Genomic DNA, 14,215 nt, shown 5'->3' with positions numbered 1-14,215 from the left:
AATGTGTTCTATTGGCTCTCTCCCCCCCCCCTCTAGTATAACAACTCGAAATTACGCAAGTGTAGGAAATGTGTACTATTGGCTATCTGCCCCCCCCCTCTAGTATAACAACTCGAAATTATGGGACGGTTATAAGCATGTAATTTTATGTAGCTTTGCGCGACAATCTGAAAGAAAATAGGCTTAAATAACAAAAGTCCAACAAAGGTAAAGTGAGTATTGGAAAATGATTTTATGCTTTATTTAAAATTTCTGTTTGTTACAGTTGTCAGATCAATACATGTTCTAAAACAATCATGTCTTCAAAATGTAATTAACATCAATTAACATCTAAGGCGGTATAACTCCAGTTTAATGTCAACTAACTATACGTTTACATAACTTAAATATGGTATGGATTACATACGCAGATAATATTGATCAAAGATATGAATATTACATAGAACATGTGGACTTATTATTCGATAAGTGTGTGATCTGAAAAGATAGAGAATCCTTAAAATCAGTTTTGCCTCACCTACTTTCCACTGGATTGGATTGCCATTCTACGTTTGTGTGAAAATGTAGGAAAATCTTGAAATTAATTTTATTTCACCATACACCCAATTGGATTTGATTGACATCTGTATATGAAAAGGTAGAACATCCTTGATATCAGTTTGTTTTTCACCTACACCCAATAGGATTGGTATCTATATGTTAAAAGGTAAAAAATCCTTGAAACATATTTTGTCTCACTTACATACCCCTAGATAGGATTGGCATCTGTATATTAAAAAGTAGAAAATCCTTGAAATCAGTTTTATCTCATTAGATCCAACAGGTTTGGCATCTATATTTTAAAAGGTAGAAAATCCTTGAAATAAATTCTATCTTACCTACACCCAATTGGATTGGATTGGTATCTATATGTGAGAGGTATAAAATCCTTGAAATAAATTCTATCTTACCTACATCCCACTGGATTGGATTGGCATCTATTTCTTCAAGTGCAATGACGTACCAGACGCAGGCCATCCAGTGAGCAACCAATGAAAACATCAGCATCAACAAGGTTAGAATAATGGCACTGTACTGAGAGTAGCGGTCCATTTTTTGAAGCAGACGAGCCAAACGTAGCAGTCGGGTTAACTTGAGCAAGTGCATCAATGTGTTCTAAAAAAAACAGTAGACAAACCTTTTCCTTTCTTTATCAATAAACAGTAAAGCAAAAATGTGCTGTTACGTAAATCAAGCATCGACAATAACTTTAGCCTAGAGTGAACAATAAGGTTTTCGTTTTTTAATACTTACTTGTATTTACTTATATTTCAAACAATATATTTTTATATTCTTTCTTTTCCTGTGTTTTATGAAGATACATCCACAAAAGAAAAACAACAAATTGGAAATAAGAAGTTACATAATAATTACAAAGAATGAGCATAACATGAATAACAAAAAGTCACTGGTATTTAGTCGTGCACGTTCTGTGTTTCTGTAGAGATGACATTTTTTGGCACACAAAGTTTAGTAGGGTGTAGCTTAGTCGCAGACATACCAGACTGTGAATCTTAGAGTTCAAAGTTCGTATCCCATTACAGCAAAAAATCACACTCCTCACTTTAAGACCGTTGTTGCGTTATAAGAGTGACAATCAAATCTCACTATTCAATTAGAGTAACCCAAGCGTTGGTGATGGCTGATAATGACCAGTTGCATTCCGTCTAGTCTATTAGCTCAAAATTAGGGATAGCTAGCATAGTTAGCCCTTCTGTAGTTTTGGCGCAAATACCCGAAATATACAAAAATACAAAGTTCAGTTTTATGTCACAATAAATCAAAGACAGAATTTCATATTTGCTTAGATTTAATTGAAGGTTAAAGTTGGTTCAAATACAGTCATAGTAAGTTTAATAGTAAAGATATAGTGAGTCGAATAATTCATAAGAGGAGTAAACTTTAACCAAAGTATACCAAGTTACTGACACCAAGCAAACCTTTTAAATGATTTGCAAGATTTTGGTGATTTGTTTGTTTGTTGTTAAGCCTAAAGCTACTCAATGGACTATCTGTGCTGTGGCCACCATGGGTAGCAAAACCTGATTTTTAGCAATATAAGCCTTCAGATTTACCGCTGGGCCACTAGGGAGGTTGATAACGCCTCGTTATTTTTAGTTTGTATGTTGACTCGCCTATTTTAACATAAAAACAATACATAAAACAGTTCAAACTTAATAGCCATTGTAATCTAAGTTGTGTTATATTAGGGTAATAGCAGGATCACTGAACAGTTTATTTGTTTGTTTGTAATTAAGCACAAAGCTACACAATGGGCTATCTGTGCTCTGCCCACCACGGGTATCGAAACCCGGATTCTAGCGTTGTAAGTCCGCGGACATACCGCTGTGATACTGGGGCTCACTGAACAGACATGGTGAAATGGTAAAACTCACGGTACAATAAGTTGTTACAAAGTGGGCATTATATATGAAGATGCATAAAAACACTGGCTTACTGCAAAGTGTTAATTTTATTGTTTTACCCATACGTACCAGAAACTCTGAGAATCTGAATCCCTTTAATGATTAATTGATTTTCAAACAAAATGACCCAAGTCTGAATTGATGGTTCTGATTGCGTGGTGAAGGTGTAAAATACTGGAAAACCTATAGGTTTGTGTGTGAACAGTGGTGGTTGTTGTTTTAGAGCAAAGCTACACAGTAGGCTATGTGTGCTCTGCCCACAGCGGGGAAATGAGGTGAATCGTGGTATAACTTTTTTAAATATTTAATTTAAAAGTTATCTGTAAATGTAACGCAGAGCCTGGCATGCCTTTGTGATAAGGGTGCCCGACTCACAATCTGGGGAACAAGGGGTTGAATACTGTCACTGAATATGCTTGCCCTTTCAGTCGTGGGAGCATTATAATGTGAGGGTCAATCCTATTTTTCGTTGGTAAAATAGTGGCCGAAGAGTTGGTGGTGAGTGGTGTTCGCTAACTGTCTTCCCTCTAGTCTATGACTTCTAAATTAGGGACAGCTAAAGTAGATAGCTCTCGCGTAGCTTTGCGCGAAATTCAAAACAAAGCAGTTCATTTAAATTTGCCACTCAGAAGTAGACAGTTGTAGTTTTTAAACCGATAAAAAGCATGTTTTCTTTCAAAAATGTGATTTTTTTGTTTGGTGTATTTTAATATTTTATGTATTATTTTTAGTGTATCAATCTTTATACTAATAAAATTTCTAAATATATTTTCTTCCAGAAAATTGTTTGCCGGTTTCGAAAATAAAGTTGAAGAGCCTTAAAAGTTTTAGTCACTGGATCATCGTATTTCAAGGCACATCGTTATGTACTGACCTACAAAAAACAAAACCTAAACCAAACTAGACCGTTTCATTTCGTCCGGACATCAGACAACCTTCGAGTAGATTTGCGAGAAATTAAGCAAATAAACAAAACAAACGTTTAACGCACAGTGTGACAGTTTTTTTGTTTTTATTCAATTTGTTTTTTGCTGTTATAAATCTATTTTTGGAAAGGGCCAAAAGTTTTTATACGCATGACGTATATTCAAATTATATACAATTATCTTTCAAGTAGTGTTATTCTGTTACAAAAATAGTATTATATTCGGTTAACTGATATTATTAATACATAATCTCAGTTCCAAGAAGGCCCACATGGCGTGATGCATACTGTAGTGTGAACATGATTAACAGAAAAAAAGGCCCACATGACATGATACACACTAGAGTGTAAACATAATTTACAGGGAAGAAAGCAATATTTTCCAGGTGAACTGCTGTTTATTGCCTCAACATTTCGTCTTGCGGCTTCTTCAGAAGATTATCCTCCCCCGATGGGAAAGCGGTAAGTCTGTGTTAATTGTTCTACCACTGTGGTCGCTAGGATCTCAAAAGAAGCTGAAAGGCGAAGCGACAAGGCAATAAAAAGTTTTTCATTCGCGAAAGGTTTTCTCTTTCTATTTTCTTCCATTGGTAGCTAACCCTATTTTAACAGGTTGTATCAAACGTTGCGAAGACTAATGACAGACCAGTTTTAAGCAGGGACAAAACTGGTATCTAAATTATAGTTTACCTCCAATTTACAGTATATTATCTACTGTGTCTTTTACTTATTCTCTAATCATCATCAACAGACTACAGGGGTTTATTTTATAATTACTTTCCAGCCACCTAATTTTAAAATATTTGTAATTTGGTGTATACTGTCTTTTTCAGAAAGTTGTCATAAAAAGTTTTAAATAATTCTATAATTCATCATCAACACAAAATTATTGGACAAAAAATGCACATTATTAAATATCAACGTAACGCAGCACTGTTAAAATTGGCACTTTTATTAAACACGTTCGGTATCTATGACTCAATCCTGTAATAAATACATATAAATTTATCATTCGTAAATCTGACGCTTCAAGGTTTTTTTTTATCACGACTGTTAGTGTGTCGTTTTCTGAGAAAGGTTTTGGTAGTCCAGTGTTACATTATATTTTAACTATAACCTATTTTTAACCTACATTAATTCAAGTTATTTATTTGGGAATTTGGGAATCTATTTGTCCACGATCTCCTCAAAAAGTTTTGGAGCTAGTAGGAATAAACTTGGCAGGAAATTTGGGGAGACCTGATAGGAGGGAGGTAGGGGGAGTCTTTATCTAAATGATATAGCCCGGAAGATCATCCAGACATGATGGAGGTCTAAGAGTAGCTTTTCGGTATTGCTAAACCAAAATCTGGCATTGTATTATGTTTTCCTGGCCCCTTTCAACACCCTGGTGGGGCCATGTTTGTAACTATGTTCACACTCCCACTCAAAAACTAGCGGGACCAAACGTTTTACACAAGCTCACGTTTCACAGGCACGTGTACGAAGTGTGTTTGTTTTCGGATATTGACGTTCCCTAGGGTAGCTATAGAAATAAGTGGGGATAATGGAGCAAGGCCATCGTTTTTGTTTTTATAATAGAGATCATTAAAGGCCATATGAACGCGTTTTTACTAAAACTGTGTAAGATTATCGTATTGATTGCCATTTTTCATACCTTCTTAACTTGAAAAGAGGTAGCGGGGGGGGGGGGAGGCTTAGGGTTTTTGCCTCAAAATGGCCGAACCTTATAATTTCTTAAACTACTTCTATGTTGTGGAATCACTCGCTAGGTGGAGATGCTCCATTCTTTAACCAATCGGCATACGAAATCAGTAGTGAATTTCGTATCAAGTTTTGACGTCAAACTCATATAACTAGTGTAATGTGCCACCGCCAATCACGGTGAAAAGTGGGAGTAGAATGAAAGGAAAGAATAAAATCATATTTTCAGGATACTAGTTTTAACTACCTAAGTTTTGTTATTGCGTTGCTATTAGTTGGAATGACTTAAAATTTACTATCTCCTGTAACACGATTGTATGATATCTTCGAAAGTACACAGAGTCTCTCTCTCTCAGTTCCAATTAAAGTTCTGGCCATGGTGGTTGCATGCTATCTATAAACCGCCCTAAATGTTTCATTATTCTTTTTAAACACTGACATCACAGTGTTCTAACTGCATCAGAGGGTGGAGGTGGATAAAATTAGCTAAAATTTAAAAATGTACTTTTCTTACATCAACTTTTCTATACTGATAAAGCCCCCTCCCCAGTGGCTCAGCAGTAAGTATGAAGACTTAGAACACTAAAAATCGGGTTTTGATATTCGTGGTGGGTAGAGCACGAATAGCCAGCCAATTATGTCACATTGGTGTAGAATATAACAACTCATAACATGTTGAATATAATGTTTAGTTACAGTTCTTGTTCACTGTGAAGCTCACCATTTATGTTACATTGGTGTAGATTATAACAACTCATATCATGCTGAATATAATGTTTAGTAACAGTTCTTGTTCATTGTAAAGCTCACCATTTGTGTCACATTGGTGTAGATTATAACAACTCATATCATGCTGAATATAATGTTTAGTAACAGTTCTTGTTCATTGTAAAGCTCACCATTTATGTCACATTGGTGTAGATTATAACAACTCATACCATGCTGAATATAATGTTTAGTAACAGTTCTGGTTCATTGTGAACCTCACCCTGAACAACAACTATAACTATACAGATAAATACATCTGGAATGCAAACAGGCATTAAGCAAAAGTGACTCGATATATTTGTTAACAACATAAATAACTTGTTGTTTTGTCACAAGCAGAAATCAATACCGATGTTACGTAGCATCTGTAATTTCTTCTTCTCTTTTTATAATAGTTTAATACAACATTTTAAAACAAAATAAGTTACCTATTCTTGAAGACAAAAAGTCCGTAATTCTCAAACTAATGAAAAATAATATATAGAAAGCTAAAACCCACTGCACCAAACAAAAGCATTGAAGCTTATTTATAGTTAATTTTGACATCTTATTATGTGCATATTATATCTAAAATGCTGTATAAACAATCACGGCCCTACCAAGCATGAAACGCTTTGGTGTCTCACAGTATTGCTTTGCCAACTTTTAACACAATTAAGGCTATTTACGTTGTTTTCTGTCATTCAAAATAAGCAGACATTTACTCTTTTTCATTTTCTTCAGTTTGCACCATGTAAACTGACACGAACTAGTATTTTAGAATTGAGTATAAAATTAACATAACAAATTGTACAGCAAGACCTGACTAAACAGTCCGATTGTGTTACAGTTTTATGTGATGACAAGTATAAGTACTTTGGTTAATGGCGTGACATTTTTAAAGCTCCTGTAGAACATTAGTCATTCACCTGAAATTATGGTAACTATATATATTTTGTATGTTTGTTTGTTTTTGAAGTTCGCGCAAAGCTATCTGTGCTAGCCGTCCCTAATTTAGCAGTGTAAGACTAGAGGGAAGGCAGCTAGTCATTACCACCCACCGCCAACTCTTGGGATACTCTTTTACCAACGATTGGCCGTATCATTATAACACCCCCACGGCTGAAAGTGCGAGCATGTTTGGTGGGACGGGGATTCCGAACTCGCGACTCTCAGATTGCTAGTCGAGCGCCCTAACCACCTGGCCATGCCGGGCCTAGATTTTATATACTCGTTCAAGACTTAAGGACAAAGAACAAGTCATAAACCATAAGAAGAGTCGAAGTAATATAACTGTTAATAAATGCACAACACATGTAATGTGTTATGCATCTTTAATCATTTAATGTAAAAACTTCAGATGTGACCTCATAGATTAAGGCATTTCATTTCATTTTTTTTTCAAAGGTATTGTTCGAGTAATTTAAAATAACTGTTGAAAACTTTATATACATCCCCTGGTGAGACAGCAGTAAGTTTACGGACTTACAACGCAAAAAACCGGGGTTCGATTCCCCTCGGTTGGTGCAAAAAATAGTCCAATTTGGATTTGCTCGAAAACAAACAAACTTTATACACCAACTAGATGGAAAACTTTAAGAACTTTTGACGAAAACTTAAGGATCTACTCTTGAAATAACTATGATTTACGTAGCTAAAACTACTTCGAGTTTTTAATATATTAACATAAATATTTCTCATATTTATCATCAGTTTATCTTCATAAACATATGCGTCTCAACATCGAAACTTGCCAGTTTATAAAATCATTCGTTGTTTTAGTTCCTTTAGGAAATCGTATGTTTGAAATTTAAATAATCCATAACAATCTCTAAGATTAAACCTACTTTGGGTAGAAGAGTTTTAATGTTTCAACGTAGATCAGTAGGATTACTTCGCGTACACATTCAAAGTTATTTAATTTTATCTCATCCTACAGAATGACGCTGGACTTTAAAGGAATAAATATTGATATTAATAGGTTTTTCTGGTTTATATTTCCATTTATGTATTCAACGCTCCTTTCAGTGTTTATTAAAACTGGCAGAGAACCTAAACAAGCAAAGCAATATCAGAAAGCATAACATTTATTATCTGGTTTGTTTGTTTCGAATTTCGCGCAAAGCTACACGAGGGCTATCTGCGCTAGGCATCCCTAATTTAGCAGTGAAAGACCATCCACCGCCAACTTTTGGGCTACTCTTTTATCAAATAATAGTGGGCTTGACCGTCACATTATAACGCCCCCACGGCTGAAAAGGCGAGTATGTTTGGTGGGACGGAGATTCAAACCCGCGACCGTTAGATTATGAGCCAAGTGCCCTAACCACCTGGCCATGCTAGGCCTAGTATTAGCTGAAAACGATCTCGTACTCGGATTTTGGTTTAAAACCGGACTAGTGTTTGGTACATTTATTGTATTAAAGTACACACATTTCTTCATTATTAAACGAAGCTACAATAAACGTTTAAATGCAGGGTCGTATTTGTAATATGACAAACAAACACACACTTCTATAGAACTGATAATATATTTTTCATATAATGTGAAAAAGTATAAAAATTCTCAAAATAATTTATATTACAACAAAAGATGTCGCCCGGTTTGCAAGACAATGAAATTACAATGCAAAAATCCAGCCGGGGTTCGATTACCCGCGCTAGACAGAGTGTAGACAGCCCATTACGTAACTTTGCGCTAAGAAAACAATAAACTACAACAAAAGACATATTTTTTCTTAGTAGTTTACATTTGAGTCTTCGAATTTACAACCAGAAGAATAAAATAACTTTTTCAGATTTGCCAATCTGACTTTTCAAGTGTTTGGCTAATTCGATTAAATACCCAATGTTATACAAATTCGGAGCTAGTAACCAATCTTCACTCTAATTAGATGACCATTTTGTTTACTTGCCGCTTATACAACCTTAGGGCTTACCTTTCCACATACTAACGGAAAACATGCTCCAAAACATCCTACCCTCAAACTTTACTTTTCCTAGTAAGTTTATTTGTAAAGCGATCCAGAAAAACAACAACTTTGAACCATCTTTAGAGCAATCAACAGTCATGGTTCCTTTTGGTAAGTTAAAAGATAATGTACAATGATTAACCGATAACTTTAGAAGATGTAGTGCAAAATGACTTAGAACATATGGAATTGGAAGATAATTCAAGTTATTTTTGACAGAAGTTCTAAAAATATTTTTTCATACTTCTGAGTTACCTTTTCTGTGTTAAAGTCTCTAGAGACTGTTAGTAAGTTCTTCTCATGATATATTTTTCTTAGAAGCACTCCAATATATATATATATATATATATATAGACCAAAAATATCCTATAAAGACTGCAACAAAAGAATCAAAGAACACGCTTCAAAGATGAAAACGTTTTGTTGTGTATCACATATATATCTGACTTACAGAACTTTAAGTATAATTTAACAATGTTAACATTATATATTTATATAAACAATGTGGCTTTATAATATTTAAGACCATTGAAAACTATTGGCAGGATGAGTACAAAGAAAAATTTTATTCCGTAATTTCAGTTAATGTTTTACGAAATTTTAAAATTTATTAAAATTGATAATTAAATATTATTGTTTGTTTGTTTGAAGTTAAGCACAAAGCTACACGATGGGATACCTGTGCACTGCCCACCACGGGTATCGAAACCCGGTTCCTAGCGTTGTAAGTCTGCAGACATACCGCTGTGCCACTGGGGTGCCAATTAAATATTAATCAGAGGATTAAAGTAACATTCCCTCTGATAACGAAATGTGCATATTCAGTTTATAATGTGTATATTTGATGTTTTGAAACTTTGAAATAATTAATTGTTTAATTTCTGTAGTGCATATTTGTGTATAGAAGACATATTAATGCTAGAAATAAACGACCTTATAACACCAAAACGTTGTTTTTATTTAATTAGAACCTCAAAGTTTGAGGCTTTTTACTGCAGTTCCGGTTTGTGTTTTTCTGAACGCTCCTGAAGAAGCTGTAAAGCAAAACGTTTAGTATCTAATTAAATAATAACATCATTTTGGTGTTATAAGGTCGTCTATTTCTAGTATTAATTTGAAATAATTAAGTTATCATGAAGATGCAGCAGTTAATGCAGAAATAGCAGTCTCAATACTGGTACATTTACCCTATATTTAAATAACATTTGAGTACAAAGAGTATTTTAGTAATTATTAGTTGAAGTTGTAACTTACTCCGTGTAAAGGAAGCTGTATTTTATTTGGTTATGTTGTTAATATTCCCAAATAATTACGTTGTTAATATTCCCAAATAATTACGTTGTTAATATTCCCCAATAATTATGTTATTAATATCCCCAAATAATTATGTTGGTAATACTCCCAAATAGTTATGTTGTTAATATTCCCAAATAATTATGTAGTTAATATTCCCAAATAATTATGTTGTTAATATTCCCAAATAATTATATTGTTAATATGCCCAAATAATAAGAACACAATGTCAATAACCTTAGTGTGTGTTCTGCGATGAACTCTTTTCCTCAAAATACATAAATAATCATGTTTCCCATTCTCGATTAACTCACTTCATTCACTATATTTTATCTCACAACCTTCAAAGTTGCCTTATGAGGAAATGAAACGTTTCTTAATAAACTAGTCGAGGCAGCAGTGTAGTTTTATTAACCATGTGGCATCTCTTTCCTTAAGAAAGTTTTATAGTGGAGTATTTTTATCTTCTTTAATAAAACGTGCTCCGCATTGTATTAGCTACACCTTAAGGGAGTTCCGTAGTGTATATGTTTCACTGAGAAAAATTGGTTTGTTCCGCATATTCTCGCGCTTCTACATAATGGCTATCTGCGCTATTCGTCCCTAATTTTGAACTGATAGAGGTAGCTAGTCAACAGCACCTACCCCTAATTCTCTACTCTAATCGAATAGTGGGATTTGACATATACTATTACAACACACTCACGGACCCAGAATACAGTGTTCGACAAGTTTTATTTTCTTCCTCTTTTTTTTTTTTTTTTTTTTTGTTGCGGCAAACAAAGCAACCCATAGGTCCTCTGATCCACAGTCTTCCACACTAACTACTTTGGCCACGCCCGGTAGCTCTGAGAAAGATTCTGAAATGCATTATTTATAAGCAAAAATAAATCTCTAAAGTATCTTTCTATATGTTTATTAAATTATTTTCTACAGCTTGAGACACCTCACTGATACATCTAATATTTCTAAAATAGCTATATAGCCTATTGTAGCAAAGATATTTTTAAATGGTTTCTTCCTTACTATGAAGGTGTCTGTGGAAAAAAAAAAGTTACGTAGTGAATCTTTAACTAAGAGTGGTTCTATAGTGAATTTTTAAAAAAGTATAATGTTATATTTAATATTTAACTATAAGGTTTCTGGTGAATATTTAACCAAGGAGATTGTCTAGTAAATCTTTAATAACCAGGTTCTCTAGGGAATTCTTCATTTGAATGAAATTTGCATCTGATCATTTAAGACTTACCCTACTGTACAGGTTTGCTGCATATAGAAGGTCGAATGGTAAGGCAGCAAAGAGATCGACAATGAACCAGCTACGAACATAATGTACAGCAATTGATTTTGATTTTGCTACAACTTCTCCTTTTCTGCTCACAAAAGTTGTGCGAAAGTTGATGGCAATGTCTGTGAGAAAACCAGAGAATCCGATAGTAACACGAAGAAGGCAAAACTGAGTACTTAGAAAGCAAAATAAAATTAATGTTTCATTTTATAAACGAAATATGTTTATGATAACTCTTTCTCGTTTTAAAATAACTTTAATGAACAATAATTCTTATACGATAAATTTAAAAATGAAAATAATTATTGTACAAAAAATATCCAATACATTTCTAAACAGTAGTATGTAAAAAAAAATGTTTTCGAAAACTTTAAATATACTTAAAATCAGTATTAAATACAGAAAATAATGATTTAGCAACATCAATTTTAAGACAGATTCACCAAACTTGTGAATATTTAATATTACGCAGTTGTAATATATGGACAAAAAATACATTCTCACATTATAAAAAACTATTGTGACATTTTGATCGTGAAACAATCGCGTTTAAAAAAAAATATAAATCAGATGAAGTAAACAAATATAATTTGGCAGGATATAGTTTTGGCTTTAATGAATTATTCTGTCTGCTTTTAAAGAGTGGCGATTGAAGTAAGGCTAAAAAACATTTTCATTTCTGAATAAAATATGACAAACTAATTTGTTTGTTTTCGAATTTCGCGCAAAGCTACACGAGGGTTATCTGCGCTAGCCGTCTCTAATTTAGCACTGAAGGCTGCTAGTCATCACCACCCACCGCCAACTCTTGGGCTACTCTCTTATCAACGAATAGTGCGATTGACCGTCAAATTATAACGCCCTCACGGCTGAAAGGGCGAGCTTGCCGGGCCAGGATGAACTAACTGAAATTCACATCTGTTTGTTGACATCTGTTATTAAATTACCGAAACAATAATAATCTAGACAGTTCTTAAGCTCATATGATGAAGAGTATCTACATATTTTGTACTTTAAGTAACTTCTAATATTTCAATAAATAACACATTATTTCTTTTATATAAGCTAACTCTTCTTTAGTTATGTGTTGTATTCCTCTTGTAATGCCCTCGATATCACAGAAGAAGATAAATCCCTACAGTTGTTATTAAGCACAAAGCTACACAAAGGTCTATATGTGCTCTGCCCACCACGGGAAATCGAAACCCGGTTTCTGGTGGTATAAGTCCACAGACATACCGCTGTGCTACTGGGGGACAATCCCTACAGTCCAACTTCAGTCACATTCAATTTAAATTTTTTTTAAAGAATACCTAGTGTATACTTAATAAGTAAATGTAGAACGACATAAAGGTATTTATAATTCTACTGGCTACATTTATCTATAATTGTGTGTGAAAAGTGAGAAATAAGTAAGGTAAGGACTTTTCATACTTAAAATGTGTTTGTGAAACATTACAATATGCCGCGTTGGATTATGCAATAAAAATTAATAGCAATAAAGCTATGCGATTCAAAAATAATAACAATAATAAGTTATTCAGTTTCACTTCTCGTACTTACCTATAATAAAGAAAGCCTCAACAATGACGTCACATATGATTGTCTTATTTCTAGATGGACTTTCATTATTGTCTCGAAAGGCGGCGCTGTACGGAACAACAATAGCTACATAGAAAGTAGCAACAAGAACTAACCAATCCCAGCAAGTCTTAAATGCACCGTAGTGGGATACAATGAACTTGGATTTCTTTATGGCTGCTGTTTTGTATTCTGGAAGAGAATTTGAATGGAGGAGATTCTAGAAATAAGAATAAAATCATAATAAATTAATTATTCAAGAGTAATTAAAAACCACAACTTAAAAATAACGTTAGGAAACTCTATGATAAAGTTGAAACTATTAAATGCATAGTAAGTACATTGAAATAAGCAACTAAAACACAGCGACCCACCCATCAACTTTTGACTAATTGATATGAAACGCTGTATTATATTGTTGCGTATCTGCTTGTTTGTTAATTTCCCGTAAAAATTCTTTCCGAGAAACTTCAGCGATACAAGTCCTTTCTTAATTAAAACTAGTTTATTCTTTCTCGATACAATTTTGCAATACACAGAGTTTCCACAGTCACTTTAAACTTGACTACTTCTATGAACACACGCTATAATTCACAGCGATTCACACACTTTATATTACCGTCACTTCCGCTCGCTTTACTCAGTTATCTGTCTCTATATCTATCTATCTGCCATTATATCCCCGCTTTATTTGCCGGGCTTATATACAAAAAAGAGGGCGCCTAGAACAGACTACAGTTGCCAAGAAAAGTCAAGATCACGTCACGTGACTTCCGCTATCGTAACACTGCCCCTACCTTAGTATTGCTCGTCCCGAACAATAGTCACTTACATTAAACCAATAGATAATTAACAATAACTTAATTAAATGTACAGAACTTACAAACACAAAATTAAAATTCAACAAAGCCTCTTAATTTTACGGGCCGTATCTTCTTCCGTACTGCTGCTCTCTGTCCCGTTGGCTTCTGCTTCACGTGGGGGTTCATCTGTTCCATCAGGAAATGTCCTATTATCGGCAACAGTCACATCAGTGGTAGTAACTTCATCAAGGGCTTCATTGTTTCCCTTCTCAAAACCGAGTAGAGTTTCTTCTTCGATGTGGCTTTTTCAGCAGCATCATTTGTTCCATTGTTCACTTCGTTCCAACTGAAATGTCCTGGACCGTGATAACGTCAAAGCCTGTTGACATGCACCACATTCGACTTACCTCGCCGACCACATTTTATTCGGAAAGTTA

The 14,215-nt window shown here is 34.2% G+C and overlaps 1 protein-coding gene across 1 annotated transcript in view; it reads right to left on the bottom strand.

The window, feature by feature from the left end:
* LOC106458689 (potassium voltage-gated channel subfamily H member 8-like) overlaps window positions 1-14,215 on the bottom strand; it is a 127,738-nt gene that overhangs the window by 36,540 nt on the left and 76,983 nt on the right. The window contains exons 7-9 of the mRNA XM_022385397.1: window positions 12,958-13,195; window positions 11,356-11,516; window positions 951-1,155 (exon numbers count right to left, since the gene is read on the bottom strand). Of these exons, the coding sequence (XP_022241105.1) occupies window positions 951-1,155; window positions 11,356-11,516; window positions 12,958-13,195 (604 nt within the window). The remainder of the gene's footprint in view (window positions 1-950; window positions 1,156-11,355; window positions 11,517-12,957; window positions 13,196-14,215) is intronic.

This window comes from Limulus polyphemus, unplaced genomic scaffold (genome assembly GCF_000517525.1).
Source record: "Limulus polyphemus unplaced genomic scaffold, Limulus_polyphemus-2.1.2 Scaffold24, whole genome shotgun sequence".
Taxonomy (NCBI): Eukaryota; Metazoa; Arthropoda; class Merostomata; order Xiphosura; family Limulidae; genus Limulus; species Limulus polyphemus.
The sequence above is the reverse complement of the archived record's forward strand: the minus strand, read 5'-3'. Positions and strand labels throughout refer to the sequence as shown.